Consider the following 16,182-nt stretch of genomic DNA (forward strand, 5'->3'; position numbering starts at 1 on the left):
TACTGGTTCCTGAATTCCATTCACAGGATCTCAACCTCTACTGATACTGGTGTGGAGTGTTTTTTTTTTTTTTTTTGAAAGCGCCCCAGGTGATTTTCATGAACAGCCAAAATTGAGAACCCCTGAGATAAATTAGATTTCTATTTCTCACTTTAAAAAGATGGGGAAAGGGCATATAGCACAGTGTTAAAGTGCCTGCTTAGCATGCATGAGGTCCTGGGCTCAATCCCTAGGACATCCATTTTAAAAATAACATAAAATATTAAGAGGGAAAAAAAAAAAAGCAAGGTGCCAAAAAAGCTTTGGTAAACTATGGCCCAAGGTTTTCCAAGTTGATACTGAACTACTGAACATACATAGGATTTTGAGTTCAACTTTAAATAAGTTAAAAATTAAAATATGCACACAGGACATGAAATGTTGTCATAGCACAAAGTATATAACAATATACTGAACTGAGAAATTCTCAAGTTCTTAGAATGATAAATTGGCACTGTGACATCAAGCTGATGGATAAAAGCACAAAAAAGTGTCATATGTCCACTGCATTTAAAACATGGACTAACAACACTGTAAATCAACTACACGTCAATAAAAAATTTCTTTAATTTAAAAAAAAACCCAAAAAACAAAAATTAAAAATCCAAAGAAATAGTTTTCTATTCTATCTGAACATTACACATTTTGGAATGTGTCCTGTATTAAACAATTTTTAAAACATGGAGTAAACTGACAATATATTCTGAACTGTTTCAGAAGCATAAATAAAAGAGACAGTCTTTGTCTTTGGTCCATGCTGAGAATCAGTGCTCTTTGACTAAAAGGTGCACTTCTGAGGGAAGATTCACTGGACTTTGGGATGGAGCTTGGGACTGCCCATTTCTAACAAGCTTGTTTCCAATGAGTTGCCAGGTGGTGCTGATGTGACAGACAGACCACACTTGGAGCAGCAAGGCCTTGAGTAAGTGGTTGTAAAATTACCCAGCTGGCTTATAATTACCATTATGTCAGGATCCAAGAAATAAGTGTCAATACAACTGATTTCTAGCTCGGTGGGAAAAAGGAGGGAATAAAGAGCAAACAAATGCTTGTTTGTATAGTGCAGCAAAGCTAAGAACCACAGAATACTGTTCCTTGTCCCAAACTAGTAGCTGTCAAGGTGATAGCAGGATGTAAGCACCATGAGATAAAGGTTTGGGGTTTTTTGGTTTGTTTTTTTAATTTACTGCAGAATCCTCATGGCCTAGTACACACTAAGAACTCAACGAATGAATGAGAAGTCTGTACAAACACAACCTGTGTCTGTGTCACAACCCAATAACTGTCTGGGAAGGGGGCCCTATTTGTACACACAGATGTTTGATACAAATACGTGGCCCACTCATTGCACTCCATTTTGTTTCAAAAAGCAAAAAGAATTTCCAGGCCAACACTTCCACTGTCAAGCCCAGGCTTCCCGCACCCTTAGGTTTAATAGCTGTTTAGCTCTCTGCAAACAATGGGGAGAGATGGAAACACAGGGAGGAAGATGCAGAAAAGGTTCAACAATCAAAGGGAAAAACCATAGGGGGACGGGAGATGGGCAAGCAGTTCAGTTCAAGTGAAGCAACATCTTAAAGTTGTCAGGATTTCCATGTTCTTACCTACGATGGTGGCAGGGTTTGGGTTCGGGCTTTTATTTGTTTTGTTACTGTCCGGGGCCACTGGTGAAGTAACACCTGGCCGTGCAAACTCAGACTAAATACAAAGCCGACTCTCAAGCCAACCTTTAGAAGTTTGGGGATTCGAGCTTTCGGCTTATTTCCTGCTTCCCAGGAGCTCCGCGCGCGCGCGCGCGCGTAAAGGAACGTACCGCTGCCCAAACACAAGATGAGTCGGGCAGCCTAGCTGTCGGCTTGAAGCCAAAACCAGGATTTAAGATGGCGGCGAAACACTAAGCGAGCGCACCAGATAGTGCGAGGAATTCGCCCAAAAGAAAAATGGCCTCCACTCCATGAACTCGCGGCTTTCAACGAAGACCCGAAACAAAAATGGCGGCAAAGGACGATATATTTAGAGGCTGAGACTGAGGTAAACGCGATTGCCCGGTGACGAATCACAGTTACCCAGTGTTAAACAGCGAGTGATCAAGAGGCATAGAGTGCTTCTAGCCACTGGAAAATTACTCGCACAAAGATGAGAAGGTTATAGAAAACACTGATTGGAAATTAAAGGTGGCTTTCCCAATTTCGGAAAAAATTTTAAATAGCCATGAATATAATTTCTTCCACAATTCTTTTGAATGGTACAGGAGAATAAAAGTCTTCTCCTAGAACTAAAAAGCAAGATGGGAGGTAGGGCAGAAATTACCTAATTGAAGGACACAAAGTTAGAGGACTTTCGACCGCCCTCAGAGGAAGGACTAAGGGCAGAAGCTGCTTTATTGAGCGCCACCAGCTCTCACTGCGCATGTCCGCTCTCCAACCCGATCCAGAGAAATGGTCACCGACACTTCCTTTTTTCTTGGTTTTCCAGGCAGCCGTACAGGAAGGCGGGGAATTGGCGAACATAATCCGGCGCTTTGTGATTGGTCAAGTGTGGGCGGCCTGAAATCCGCAGAGAACTGTAAATTGCTTTTTTATTCAATAAGTGCCTCTTAAGCGCGCACCATAAGGATGATACTAGGCCCTGACAAACCCATCTGATCTGTTGTTTAACGTTTTGCAGTTTCAACAATTTGCTGAGATTGACACTGAATAAGCTCCGCCCCCTGATCTTTCCGGTTCTCGGCCGAGAACTTCGCTATAACCCGGAGGAGCGGAACGTGAAAGGGGCGGCGCGAGCCGCAGAGCTGCGCATGCTCCGTCTCCAGGCGCGGGGCGTGGGTTGCCAGGACCGGCGGCAGCGGCTGCGTGGGGTTCAGCCTCGCGGGCCTGGTGGCGGCGGTGGCCGGGGCGGCGCAGCGGCTGGTGCGCAGGTGAGAGCGCCCGAACCTCAGGTGGAAAACCCAGCTCCCTACCCCGCCAAAGAGAGATGTGGGGGGCTTGTTGGTGCCTCTGCCCCGCTCGGAAGGGTCACTGGTGTCCTCACTGAAGGATATTTGGGGGCGGGGACAAGGAGGAGGCTGGCTCCTTGGTAAGCTAGCGATCTTCCTTTAAAACAGCTTTAGGCAGTGAGTACTTGTAGGAAGGAATGTGGATGGCGAGGAGGTGTTCCAGTGGCGTGGGTAGAGTTCCAGGTGTAGACGGTCCTCACTCTCCCCTCTGCGCGGCCACACCATAAAGGAGGCGGAAAAGGTGTCTAGTGAAAGCACCAATCGCACCTGCGCTGCCACCTGTGTCACTCGGGGAGGTGAGAGCCGCCCTCTGACGTGGAACTGGATGGCAGAAGTCTGTCCAGCAAGATAGTGCCAGCTCTGAAAGCAGAAGCAGGACTCGGGGCTTTGGACGTGATGGGGATGGAAGCCCTTTTGGGATGGAGACCTCCTGAGGTCATATGGTTCTTCCTCCCAAACTGGACCATGCCCAAATCCTGGTGCTGTTTCAGAAGCTCTCTGATACTGGCAGTTCCACTCATTCGTTAACATCCTCAGTTTATATTCATATTGGTCACACTGGGCTGAGTTAGCAGATACAGCAGTGACGGAGACAGGCATGGTCCCTGACTACATGGGGCTTATATTCAGTGGTGGGAGAGGAAGCAATAAACAAGTCCATTGATAAGTGAACAGGCTACTGTTCGGATTGTCCTAGCTTTGGTTCCTTGGGCTGCACACTCTAAGGAGATTTATGGGCAGGACATTTATTAGGGAGGACTTCTTGGATCTTACCACGGAGCAAAAGAAGCAGGACTGGGTGGATTAAAAAAAAGCTGAGCTACAGAGTGGTCCCGAGCAGGGCCTCAGTACCGGTTTCACTGTGACTCTGGTGCTTGGTTGGCCTTTCAGAGTTGTCCCAAGCTGGAGGGAAGGGCCAGGCCTTTATACCCCTACATTGTTCAGTCATTGGATACCCGTTGCCCTGGAAAGAAGGCATAACTTCAACTCTCTTCAGCCAGTCAATCCTGGCAGGGGACTGACAGCTGTCTCAGCACCCCCAGGAGCTTTAGTCAAACAGGAATCTCCAGAAGTGCCCATTTTCATACACTTTTGTATATGAGTTGTACTAAAGACAATGTACTACTACTAATTGCTGCCATGTATTGAACACTCACGTATCAGACACCGGGCTAAGCAGTAAATACAGATGTGTACGTAGGCATCTTCATTATATAGCCCAGTGCTTAATTTCATACAGACTATGAAATTAAGGCAGGAAAGAAGTAATTTGCCTGAGATCATAACTTGTGGTGGAGGTTAGCATTTGGTTCCTTTCGTTACTCAAAGCCTCATCACGCTAGGACTCTCTTGGCAACTTTTAACATTGTAAACTGTTATCAAAGAAACAAATAGGAAATTATCACCCTGTCTTTGCTGTTTTGCTCCGTCCTTAAGTTTTCCTCTTGCCTTCATGATTAGCTTTCCTAGCGCTCACTGTAGGAGCCAGTGTGTTATCTTTTCTATAACATCCTGGAATCTGATTATAGATCTAGCGTACTCTAACCAAAATAGCCCCAAAGACTTCAGAACCTCTTTCTTGAGAATCTGGGTGTTTTTATTCACATCTGAATGGAAACTGCCTAGAAAAGTAAACCTCCCCTGTGAGCCCACTTCCCTTAGTCATTCCAGTCCTCTCCAGTAATGTTTCTTTCCTGTTAAAATAACCAAAATAATAATAACAGCTAATAGTCACTGAGTCCAGCCTAAGTGTCAGGCATTATGCTAACTGCACAACTTTGTGACATGGATGTCATCATTCTCATTTTATGGATGATGGAACTGAGACATTGTGAGGCCAAGCAACTCATCCAAGGTAAAGAGAGAAGGCCGAGACTGAAAATCCAGACAGTCACATTCCACAACTCATCCCGTGAATCACTGTACAACAATGCACTTTTACTAAAGCAATCTGCCGTGCTTTACCTTCTGAAAAGTGGCAGGCAGGAACTAGCTCCTGGTGGGCTTTTTATGCTGTACTAGGAAATTTAGATTTCGTCTTCTGGTCAAACATGTCACTGAAGGCTTCTAAGCAGAGCAGAAACATAATCATATGTGTTGTTTCGCCTGAGGTGGCTGTGTTTAGAGGGTGGAGAATGGATAAGTGGGCAGTAGACGGGAACAGTGGTTCTCAAACCTTAAGCTTCAGAATCACCTAAATAATTTGTTAGAACTGAGGTTACTGGATCCCAGCCCTAGAGTACCGATTCAGTCGCCAGGGGCAGCCTGGGAATTGCATTTCTGCTAAGTTCCCAGATGCTGCTGCTGCTACCGGCAACCACACTGTGAGAACCATTGGGCTAGAAGCGAGGAGATCTTGTGAGGTCATGGGGGCCAGCTCTGTAGCTCTATGGAGAAGTTACGTAAAAGAAATGTCATGTCAAGTGGAGGATTGGGGGACTGACTTGAAGAGGAGTATAAGGAACAGGGCAGAGTCCACTATGTCTAGATTTTTTAATTGAATGGCATGGTAGATAATGCCTTTTTAAAAAAAAAAACAAACAGGAAGTAGAGGAGGAATTGCAGTTTGGGAAGGAAAGAGGGTTCATTTTTATGTGACATGAGTTTAGACGTTTGTGGGGAACAGTAGCAGTTGGATATGTGGGTCTAAGCTGGAGATGAAGACGTGGGAGTCTTTGATGGATGCATTAAAATAGAACCTTTAGATGTGAATGAGGCCACCCGGAAAACAAACACGGAGAGGATGGCTAAGGACAGGCCTTTGATACAAGTGAGTAGGTGGATGGAAACGGAGAGCCATTAAAGGAGACTGAGAAGGATCAAACTAGTCTTAAGTACTTAGTTTCAGGAACTCGAGAAATGCTGCAGAGAGATCAAGGAAAGGGAGAGATTGGTGATCTTCATAGTGAGAGCAGTTTCCATGGAGAGTGGAACAAAAGCAAATGACTTGGGTTTGAAGATGGAAGTGGGCAGTGGTTCTAGAAACATGCTTTATTCGGAAGGAATCAGAGTTTACAGTAGCTAGAAGGAAGGCTGGTAAAGGGCAGCTGCTTCAAGGAATTTGATTTTGGTTCTTTTCAATGGAGAAAAATGGTCAGGTTTTGCAGATGAGGAAGAACTTTACGAGGGGCAGATGGGAGACAGAAGAGAGGGGACAATGGAGTTAGACCCCAGGAGACACCGGAGCAGGTGGGACTGACTGGAGCAGAGTTACCCCAAGTGCCACTTCTTCCTTTGAGACAGGGAGGGAGGAGATGAAGATGAGAAGCGAGGTGGAGAGGGTTTTAACAGGAAGTGGAACTGCTCGTGTGCGCTTTCTCTGGCTGGCTGATGGGTCATCTGTAGAAACAAAAGGTGGAGGGTGAAATAGAAATCCCAAACATGATGAAGACAGAAACCAACCCTTTAGGGATTCAGAGCTGACAAGAGGAACATAAAATCATTGCTGTAACACTACAGGACCAGTCAGCTGCACATTTAATGTGGAACAGTGTTGTTTGCGTGATACCCTCTCCCCTTCCTCCACCAACCTCTGCATCAAAATGGTAGCCAGGTGTGAAAACAGTGAAAGGGGATGGAAAGGTTCTCAGACGACTCTAGAAACCAGAACAACTCTGCAAGACTTTCTGATAAACCGCAGCCTGGTAAGCTGACCAGCCCTTCCCCATTAGTCACTAAGCACTTACTGTTCACATCATAGGCTGCCAACAGTTAGCAAAGCTGCCGTATAACATTGTGATGCTTTCAGTATATTATTTACTTATGAATATGTTGAATCCACCGTAACAGAGTAGGGGATAACGGAGACTGTACGATGCTTACGCACAACCGTGTTCACTGTCACTGCACTATACTCTGCCTAAGCCTGAACCGCTCCTGAGAGCACAGCCCAGCAACTGCCTGAAGGTCAACGTGACCTTGAATAGGGGGAAGGGGTAGGATTTTGCAGAATGGAAACTTGAGGACTCAGGTATTGTCCACTCAGTTCATCACGAGTTGACAGTAATGTTTTTGGTATGTGTGTTTTTACAAGACTAGAAAAGTTCAGCAAAACTGTTATTTTAGGTGATGGAGTTTTTTTTTAAAAAAAGAAAAAAACTACTGTTCTCTTTGGTATGCCAGTCAGTTGAATAGGCCTGAAGACCGTATGCAGCCCTTCCTGATACGTACACTACAACTGCCAAAATGTGAAGTGCTGGGTTAGAAATTAAGGATAAAAAGAGCTATTTTCAGGGTCAGTAACTGGAATTCAGGAATGAAGAATTCATAAATAGTTAAAACCAACATTGTCATGGTAAAAGAAAAGACGTTATACCATTGCAGTAAACTTCATCAAATCTCCCAGCACAAGAGCTGGGTTACTTAATTGTTCAGTGTTCTGTCTAGTGTTCTCTTCATGGGTTTAAGTTGCATTCAGCAACTTTTTTTTAATTTTAAAAAATTACTATTTTTTTTCAAATGCTGTAAGCAGAGCAGCAATGAAGACAGATTAGCTACCTTACACTGTGTCCATATGACCAGCAGATGGCGCCCAGCAAGCCCAGTAGCAAAATGAGACCCTTACACACAGATCGTTTCTGTGTCCAGGTTGTTGCAGGCTGATGGATAGCAAAACCTGGTGGTTTTAATTGGCACGATGCTACATAGAAAGAATAATCTGACAGCCAGAGCCAGGTTGTTTAAGGTGCTCTGGGAAGCTTAATTGCTTTTTGCCTTTCACTTTACTGTCTGTCCAGTTCTACCACCAGGAAACCTTCATTTAGCTTGGAACATAGCAGGTTGCAGGGGGCCTGCCCGAGGCCTTCGTGGTAGAAACTGCAGAGGCAGTGATCTCTGTCACACACATCGTGGGGAGGGAGAGTTGCTGGCCTGGACACAGTAATGCCTTAAATTTATAGCGTGTTTGTGGTTGGAAGCCTGTATCTCAGGATTTTCCTTTCTGGGCCTTTATATGCACTCAAAAGGATTATAATATTTTAACGAGGCAGACTTTTCTCCTTTCTGTTCATTCATCTCTCGCTATTACCTCTGCACTGAGAAGTAAGCAAAAAAACTGAACTAAAATTAGCCCGACTAATCTCAGTCTTAATAGATCATGGATGTGTGGTCAGAGGAGATAGATTTTTTTAACACTTTCATTTTGGACCATGTGGCACAAGACTGTTGACCTGTAATATGCCTGACAGGAGAAGCAGGAGTACATGCCAGGTGGAATGCCCTAGGTAGTTGACCTCTGACCCTCACAGGTGTGCACCTGCACCCAGAGTGTTCTTCTCCTCCATTGTTTCATGCACTGGAAATTCTGCTTGACTCTGTTGCCAAAGCTGGGATGCTAATTCTTTACTTTTGAAAATTGCTTATTAGAAGACCAGCCAAGGCTTTTAGAACTCCAGAATCTAAATTGAGTGCCACAATTCACAATAATTTTGTAATCAAATCATTTAGTGTTTCCTCATATGTAAAGGAGTCTCATTAAATTGCTGTAAAATAAGATAAGAATATGAAACGGATAAAACCATCAGTATCAACTTTCTGTTTTAACTTAACGTAAGATTTACGGACCTCATTTCATTCCTCTTGGTTTCCTTCATCTTTCTAAGAGTTCCATACTGTTGTTTTTTTTAATTTTTTTTTTAGGAGTGTGTTTAAAGAACACGTAGGAAAGATAAGAAGAGGGTAGAGCAGGTGCACTAAGGCGGGTAAGGAGAGCGAGGAAATCTGCTGTCATTTCTGTTGCTGCTTTTACTCCAAGCAAACTTGCAAAGCTCAGTGAATGAATAACATGCACTAACTTAGAAACCAGCCTGATGTTGCTTATCAGATGTGATCATTTTGAGCATATTCTTGAGAAATTTTTGTTTCAGACTCAGGAATCTCTGTTGTCCATGAAATAGTTGCAGGCCACCTGGAATAACTTGTTGCCGAATGTTTGGGGGGAAAGGCCATCTCGAGATCGGCTATATTTAGCTTAATTTTCCAGTCCCAAGTTCTGCTCAGCACCATGAACCTTTGTAAAAGTCAGGTTTTAAAAACTTTCTTAGGGGCTGGGGGAGGGGATAGCTCAGTGGTAGACTGTGTGCTTAGCATGCATGAGGTCCTGGGTTCAATCCCCAGTACTTCCATTAAAAAAGAATGAATAATAAATAAACCTAATTATCTCCCCCCTAAAGAAAAAGATTAAAATATAAAATATATATTTCAAAACAAAACAAAACAAAACAAAACTTTCTTGTAAGTTAATTTGAAAAATGAGTTAATTGTTGTTAAGAATTCTAGTAAGACTTTACACTATCCTGAGAAGCAGCATATAGAGGCTAAGAGCATGGACACTGGAGTATTTACCAGAAATAGTATTCTTAGCATAGTCAGCAATAAAACATTGGAAAAAATCTCGAATTTCTATCTATCAGTGATCTGTCAGATTAGGACATCTCCATAAATCAAAAGCCAGTCACTAAAAATCATAATGAAGATTTGTATTCTTAGAGGGAGAAAAGCTTACAACACAGCATGTGTATTATCACATTTTTGTTAAAACTAAAATGATTACAGGTATGTGTAGCATTCTTTCCCTTATCTCTGTATTTTCTAACTTTAAAAATTAAGCCTGTATTATATTTTTTAGAAAAGGGTAGTGATGCTAATTTTCATTTTGAAAAAATTCCACAAAAAAAGACTTTAGAAGAAGAAAATGGGTTAAGTCAAAATTGTATCCCTAAAATATATCTGATTGCATTTAAAAGCCCAACAAGAAGATATGGAGAAAATAACACATTACTTCACTAACTGCTTTGTTGTCTTTTTTGACATCTAGCAGTGAGCTTATTTAGTAAAGTCTAATGTGTCTGGCCCTGTGAGGTGGGTTATTCAAGCAACAGAATACATGTAATATGCTGGAAAGCCATTAAGTGAAAGAAATGAATTAGGTTAAGGTTACTGTGCCATTTTACATTTTAAATCCATTTTGCTTGGCGGAGATGGACTGTTCCGTATACGGTGTGATACTTAGCGTTTTTATGGGATTTAAATATGAAGACTGTAAAAGTACCTCGTAAAGTAAAAGCCCCTAACATCCTGATCCTAATCGGTTTCCAGTCCTCCCAAAGGACAGCAGTATAATCATCGGAAAATAGTTACCTGCTCTCTCGCCCCCATTAGCCGAATCAATATGTGAGATGTGGAGAATTTGAGGAAATGGGGGCATGTAGGTGTTGAGTGAACATTAAAGCAATTAATCATTAAATCAGTTCACAGCATTTACTAACCAGGAAGTGATGTTCCTGGGCCTCAGTGATAATTGGCAAATAATGACTTTTCAGCCAAAACAGATACTAATTCCCAGGCTTAACTAAGCCTAAATCTAGAAAAAGATGCATAGATCCTTAAGTCATCTCAGTGGAAAAGAATAGTAGAATGTTAAACACAACATAAATAAAATGGAGCACCTCCTTTGTCCTTAACCCATGAATGACCCAAAGATTTGTTGAGTAAAGGAAGACAACTTGATCCTAATCTGAAACTCTTCTCGAGGAAGGGTCACAGTACATCACATGACACACTGCGATCTACAGGGAGAGAACAGTACGCTTTTCAAACATTGCTGTTACAGCTTGTAGTTTAATTTGTTCTGGATTTTAGTTATTGAGTTATTCACCCCACCTTTATTATTATATACTTTTATCCGAATGACTCTCTTTTCTGTAAGCTGTTTTCCTAAAAGTTAATAATTCCAGGAAAAGTGGCAGACAGTAAGCGATGGTATGTTAGTTAGTGATCATGAGACATAAGCGGTGAAGAGCAGAGATGCCATCTGTGAAAAGCACTGTGACTTGATAACCTCGGGTCGAGAGGGACAGAGTTAGAGGTGTTAAAGCCACCTTAAGTCCTGAGACTGGATATGAAGGACAGTATCTCCTACACCTTTTCTCCAGGGTATTCTGTGGGCAGAACTGGGGCGCCAGTCAGTCAACACAAGCCACGTGACTTTGGTGCGGCCTCATTCCCTCCTCCCGTCTAGGAAGTAACCCTTACAGATTTTCCCTCATTACTTCAAGTCACCCAGTGCCTCCCCTAATGGTTTTGCCACATCCTCAGATCGCAAGTGCTCTGAAGGCTTTTGCACAGCGGGCTTCACGATGACATAATCACGACACAATTATTTGTGATTGACTTTCTGCGAAGATAGAGCATAAGATGTCAATGAAAGTTATGGTCTCTAAAGGTTGCAAAAAGTGTATGGGACCCCAAAGCACTTTAGAAAAGGAAAAGACCATAAAATACTTGCAGTTGCAAAGCTGGCCGTGTTTTCTCCATCTAGTAATTTGTTCAAGTTTTGCAATAAAGTCCTTATAAAATGTGAACTTAGACCTTGAGAAATGGTTTCTAATCCTGGGAATAATATATGTTCATAGGCATGACTCTAAGCCTTCTGTTTATTTTTAACGTGTGTATACAGAACACAGAGACAGTTCAGATATTTAGCTCATTAGTCCTGTGTTTTAATCTTGACTTAAAATGGAAGGAGTAAGTAAAAATTCTGTTCAGACATTTTTCTAATGGCATTCACACAAAATTACTGTTAAATTTCGTGATAACAGAAACTCGTATACCTGCAGTTGAACCTAATTCTTAGTATCCCCCATAGCTGAAGGAGCAGTTCTTGTTGCCCTGTGCCCAGAGAGGAACTTGGAGGGTCGGTCCATTCATTTCATCACAAGTCTATAAGCTAATCACCAAAGCCTAGTGGATGTGTTTCTTTTTTTTTTCCAGTGGAGGTACTAGGGATTGAACCCAGGACCTTACGCATGCTAAGCATGCACTCTACCACTGAGCTACACCCATCCCCCTGAGCATCCCTTAAGTAAAAAAGTATAAGAAGTCTTTAGCAGTTGTCCAGACTCAAGTACCCAAACCCAACAGATCATCAGAAACAGACTTCCTGGGCCACACTCCACATTTTCCCAAAGATAGAGAAAAAAAATTATTCTCAATACTCCAGACAAGTTTCTTTATGTAAACTGGGTTGACAGTAACCCCTCTTGGGTATAGTTATTAGTGATAAGGATAAATACTTTAAAATGCAGTGGTAAAGAACATAAATGTGGAAGTGGCGTTAATTCATAGAGTTCAAGCCAAAATTCTTTTGCTATAGTTGGAATCCACGCATGACTCAATTTCAGTTCAAACATCATCACTTACACTCTGTCAGAATGTAGCATCTGAATTCTTACTACATTTTTAAGGGTTGTCATTTGAGTCTTCTGTTAAAATTGTGACTAAATACAATTCTTTTAGAAAATCTAACTTCATTGTGGTTCAGAGAAAGTATAATTAACTATAAAAGGAAAATCATATTGATGCATGAGTGTTTCCAAAGCTTCAGATGGCTTTCCCAGCAGGTAATGTTGCTCCTTTACAATTGCTGACTAGAAATTTGGTGTAATTGCTTTATAAGTTTCCCAAGCCTGATTTTCTGCTATCCCTTTAAGTCTACAGCACATTTCTCTGTTAATTAACATTGCAATGTACTGTAACTAAAAACGTAATGGTCAGCTTTTCTTAGTGCAATATTCTGCTTATGGCGGCTTACAGATGTAATTTGAGGAATTTTTCTGATTTTGTTTCAACTATTGACTTTTTCTTAGGTGCACGGATGCTGAAGGACTATGAGCTTTCAGAACTTCTGGAGAGACTACAAGGTTCTGGCAGTTATGGTACCTTTGGTTGTATTCATACATTTTGGGTGGCACAGAATCAAGAGCAGCCCTGTTTTCCAAAATCCTAATAAGGACAGCCTTTCTGAGCCAGACAGCCTGGCACTCACACATCCTGAGAAGAACCACGTTCAAGGGAAATAGCAGGCCTGCGAGCTTCAGGTGGGTTTTCTTTAATATGATCGACCAAATGGCGTGTTCCAACAAAGGGAAACCTAATCTTTAAGAAAGTGTAGGGCTCAGGCAAGAAAAAGCCTAAGTTGGTAGGTTACCGGTTGTTTTTATTAATGAACCACTGGCAAAATATTATCCTACAGATGCTTCTAGAAAAGTGTGTTCCTCAGAAACCTTTGACACTTGCCACGCAGAGTCACTTGGATGAAAAGAGGAGGGGCAGTCAGTCCATTATGTCCTGCCCTTTTCGATGGCAGTGTCACTGGGATCATGAGTGTGTCCAAAGGAGCAGTTGTCCCCTCGTCTTAAATCCATGCTGGAGCTGATAAATCTGTAACTTGCAAAAGGTTCTTTTCTTTATTATTGTTGTTCTCTGTTTTTTCCAAGGTAAATAAAACCAACTGTATTTATTCCTTAGTGTCTACAGCCGGCCCTCCGTATCCACAGGTTCCCTATCCATGCATTTAACCAACCACAGATAAAAAAAAAAAAAAAATTCAGAAAGTTCCAAAAAGCAAAGCTTAAATTGCCACACTGGCAACTATTTACATAGCATTTACATTCTATTAGGTATTATAAGTAATTTAAAGATGACTTAAAGTATGCAGGGGGGTGTGCCTAGGTTGTATGCAAATACTGCCCCATTTTACGTGAGGGACTTGAGCATCTGCGGATTTTGGTACCCACAGCAGGTCCTGGAACCAATCCCCCATGGATGCTGAGAAATGGCTGATGTTTTAGCTTCAAAATAATTTGTTACTTTTCTGAGCCACTGAACTAAGAGGATATAGTTATATAATTCAGGTCTATAGTCCCATATGAATAATTCCAAAATCCAGAAAGTTCTAAAATCTGAAAAGTTTTATCATAACTACTTAGGTAGCTGATCTTAACAGATATGAGGCAGTTTATAGTCTTTATTCCACTTAATATGAAAATTTTAGTTTCACTGCAGAAATACTGTGTTTGATTACAGTCATGTAGCTTTACTGTCATTTTAATTATTATCCTTCACTGCAAAAAGCCCATCTGCCAGGCCTCTGCATCCAGGAATAGTCAGGGCCATTCACGTGGTGGTAAGTTTTGGAATAATGGGTCACATTGTTTTGAAAAAAGGAAATATAGCTAAACCAACACTTCCAAATATACTCTATAAGCCAGCCCTGTGTTTCGTTTCTTTTTTTTTTTCCATTGCACATTATTTTGTCTAGATCTAGACACAAAACAGCAAGTTTTGACATCCTAAAAATGATTTGGGAATCACCAACACTTTCAGTGATTTCTAGCTTTCTCATTTTTTAGAGATAGTAGCCAAAAGATGTGGCTACTGGTCTCACCACCACAAGAGTATTAGAGATGCCAGTTGGACATCCTACTTTTGAAAAATTGTGTATCCCTGTTATGCATTGAAAAATAGCTAGAGAAATCATTTTATTGATCACAATCTCTGTTATGATTTGTGGTTTGTGTGTGTGTGTGCACGCATGTGTGTTGTAATAGGCAAATTTACATATGAAAGTCACCTCACTAAAGTTTCATTTAAATGTATTTCACAGATTTTGCGGTATCTAAAATAACCAATGAAATAACATTTAAGGACCATGGCTGTTCTTTGCATAATGAAGAGAAACATTTTTTCCTCCTCGTGCTATTAAAAAAAAGATGACTGTGGCATTGTCACTGTAGGGAGAAAGCTGGCCATCAGTGCCTGCACTTTATTTGGGCCCAGTTGCCATGGTTACAGCCCTTTAAGTAAACTGGGAGGAGTGGTAACCAAAATAACACTTTGCATAACATTCCTTTGTTCTCTTCACATCTTTTTTGCACGTCTTCAAATCACCTTCCTGGCCTGTATCGTACTGTGCCAGCGTCTGCTCTAGGTAGTACTGTAGTCTGGGTACTTTAATTAATTTTACTTACACTAAATACTGTCCAAGCGGTTAGCATACTTAGCATATTCCTGAAAATTAATAATTGGCTGAACCTTTACCTTCAAAGCACCAAGCCTCAACAGACAAGGTCATGACCGGAGATTTTTATTCTTCCTGCATACTATTCTGGTATCAGAATTTTGTGCCTCAGGCAGGCTACTTCCAGCCTTGTTGAGAGAATCAAGGCAAGGGCTAGCACGCTTGGTAAATAGTAACCAGTAATCTATCTACTGTCATTTACAGTGTTTATACGCTTTGAGATCAAATTGCAAATCAGATCGTGTTTTTCTCCTTGTCATCCTGCACATTTCCTGGTTTTTGTGTTTATTGTCATCAACCAGAATTTGGGGGAGAATTAGTTGTAGGACATAAAACTGAAAATCATTCATTGATAGGGTAAAACTACAGAAAATTGCCCTGATTTTAGCCAAATATTTAAAACATGGTTTATTCTTCAGTAAATGTGTCATACAGATTTATCCAGCCAGATGCAGACTGTACATTAGGCAGTGTCTGTATTAGGGATACTGACGGTTACCTCATTTTCATAATTACTGACCAGCAGGATTTGATGTAAATGCAGTTTTATTCAGATCTAAGGTTTCCATGCAAACCAAAATTCGAGAAAAAACAATATTAGCTCTTTCTGTAAGAGAATAAAAACATTTAGGACTTTTTTTTTTTTAACTCAGAGACCAAATTCTGTGATTTTGATTATATAGCATTTCTCTTCTAGAAGCATCATATTCAAATAATGGTACTTCTGGGTTTCTAGCGATGTTGCACTTTCCAAATTATTAAAATATCAGTACTTTTTCTTGTCGGGATTCATCAAAGAACAAAGAAATGAATGTTTAGTCTAAGTTGATTTACATTTTTCATTTTCTGGAGGTTTGTGCCAGTAATTCCTTTTTCTAAAGAAGGAGCAGAGCATTAAAATGAATGATTTTTAAACTACAACCTATAAAATCTTCTGGAATTATTTCTCTAATATGTTTTATTTTTATTTTCTTAACAGGAAGAAGCAGCTTTGAAGCTGAACTTGAGATTGAAAGAAGAGATGAAAAACACAAGTTGGATCAGAAAGAACTGGCTTCTTACAGCTGGGGTTTCTTTCATAGGCGTCCATCTCGGAACGTATTTGATACAGAGGGCTGCAAAACAGTCTGTAAAATCTCAGTCTGGAGGCAACCAAAGGAGTGTGAATAATGAAGTAAAATAAATGTTTGGAATTACTAGTATGTCATTAGATCGTCACGTGCTCATTAGCTCCGTAAACACAGAGCCAAGTATGTCACTTTATAGCCACAGTGCCACATATTCAGGTTTT

General features: G+C 41.2%; 2 protein-coding genes across 2 annotated transcripts; both read left to right on the top strand.

Moving 5' to 3' along the window:
- Positions 1-2,799: 2,799 nt before the first annotated feature.
- LOC107033820 (uncharacterized) lies at positions 2,800-16,098 on the top strand. Its single transcript, XM_072943823.1, has 3 exons — positions 2,800-2,956; positions 12,679-12,909; positions 15,871-16,098. The coding sequence occupies exon 2, from the start codon at positions 12,700-12,702 to the stop codon at positions 12,889-12,891; it is 192 nt and encodes a 63-aa protein (XP_072799924.1). The 5' UTR covers positions 2,800-2,956; positions 12,679-12,699; the 3' UTR covers positions 12,892-12,909; positions 15,871-16,098.
- On the top strand, positions 15,913-16,098 carry LOC140687387 (uncharacterized). The gene has a single exon (XM_072943824.1). The coding sequence runs from the start codon at positions 15,913-15,915 to the stop codon at positions 16,072-16,074; it is 162 nt and encodes a 53-aa protein (XP_072799925.1). The 3' UTR covers positions 16,075-16,098.
- Positions 16,099-16,182: the final 84 nt, after the last annotated feature.

The sequence above is a fragment of the Vicugna pacos genome, chromosome 19 (assembly GCF_048564905.1).
Source record: "Vicugna pacos chromosome 19, VicPac4, whole genome shotgun sequence".
Classification (NCBI taxonomy): Eukaryota; Metazoa; Chordata; class Mammalia; order Artiodactyla; family Camelidae; genus Vicugna; species Vicugna pacos.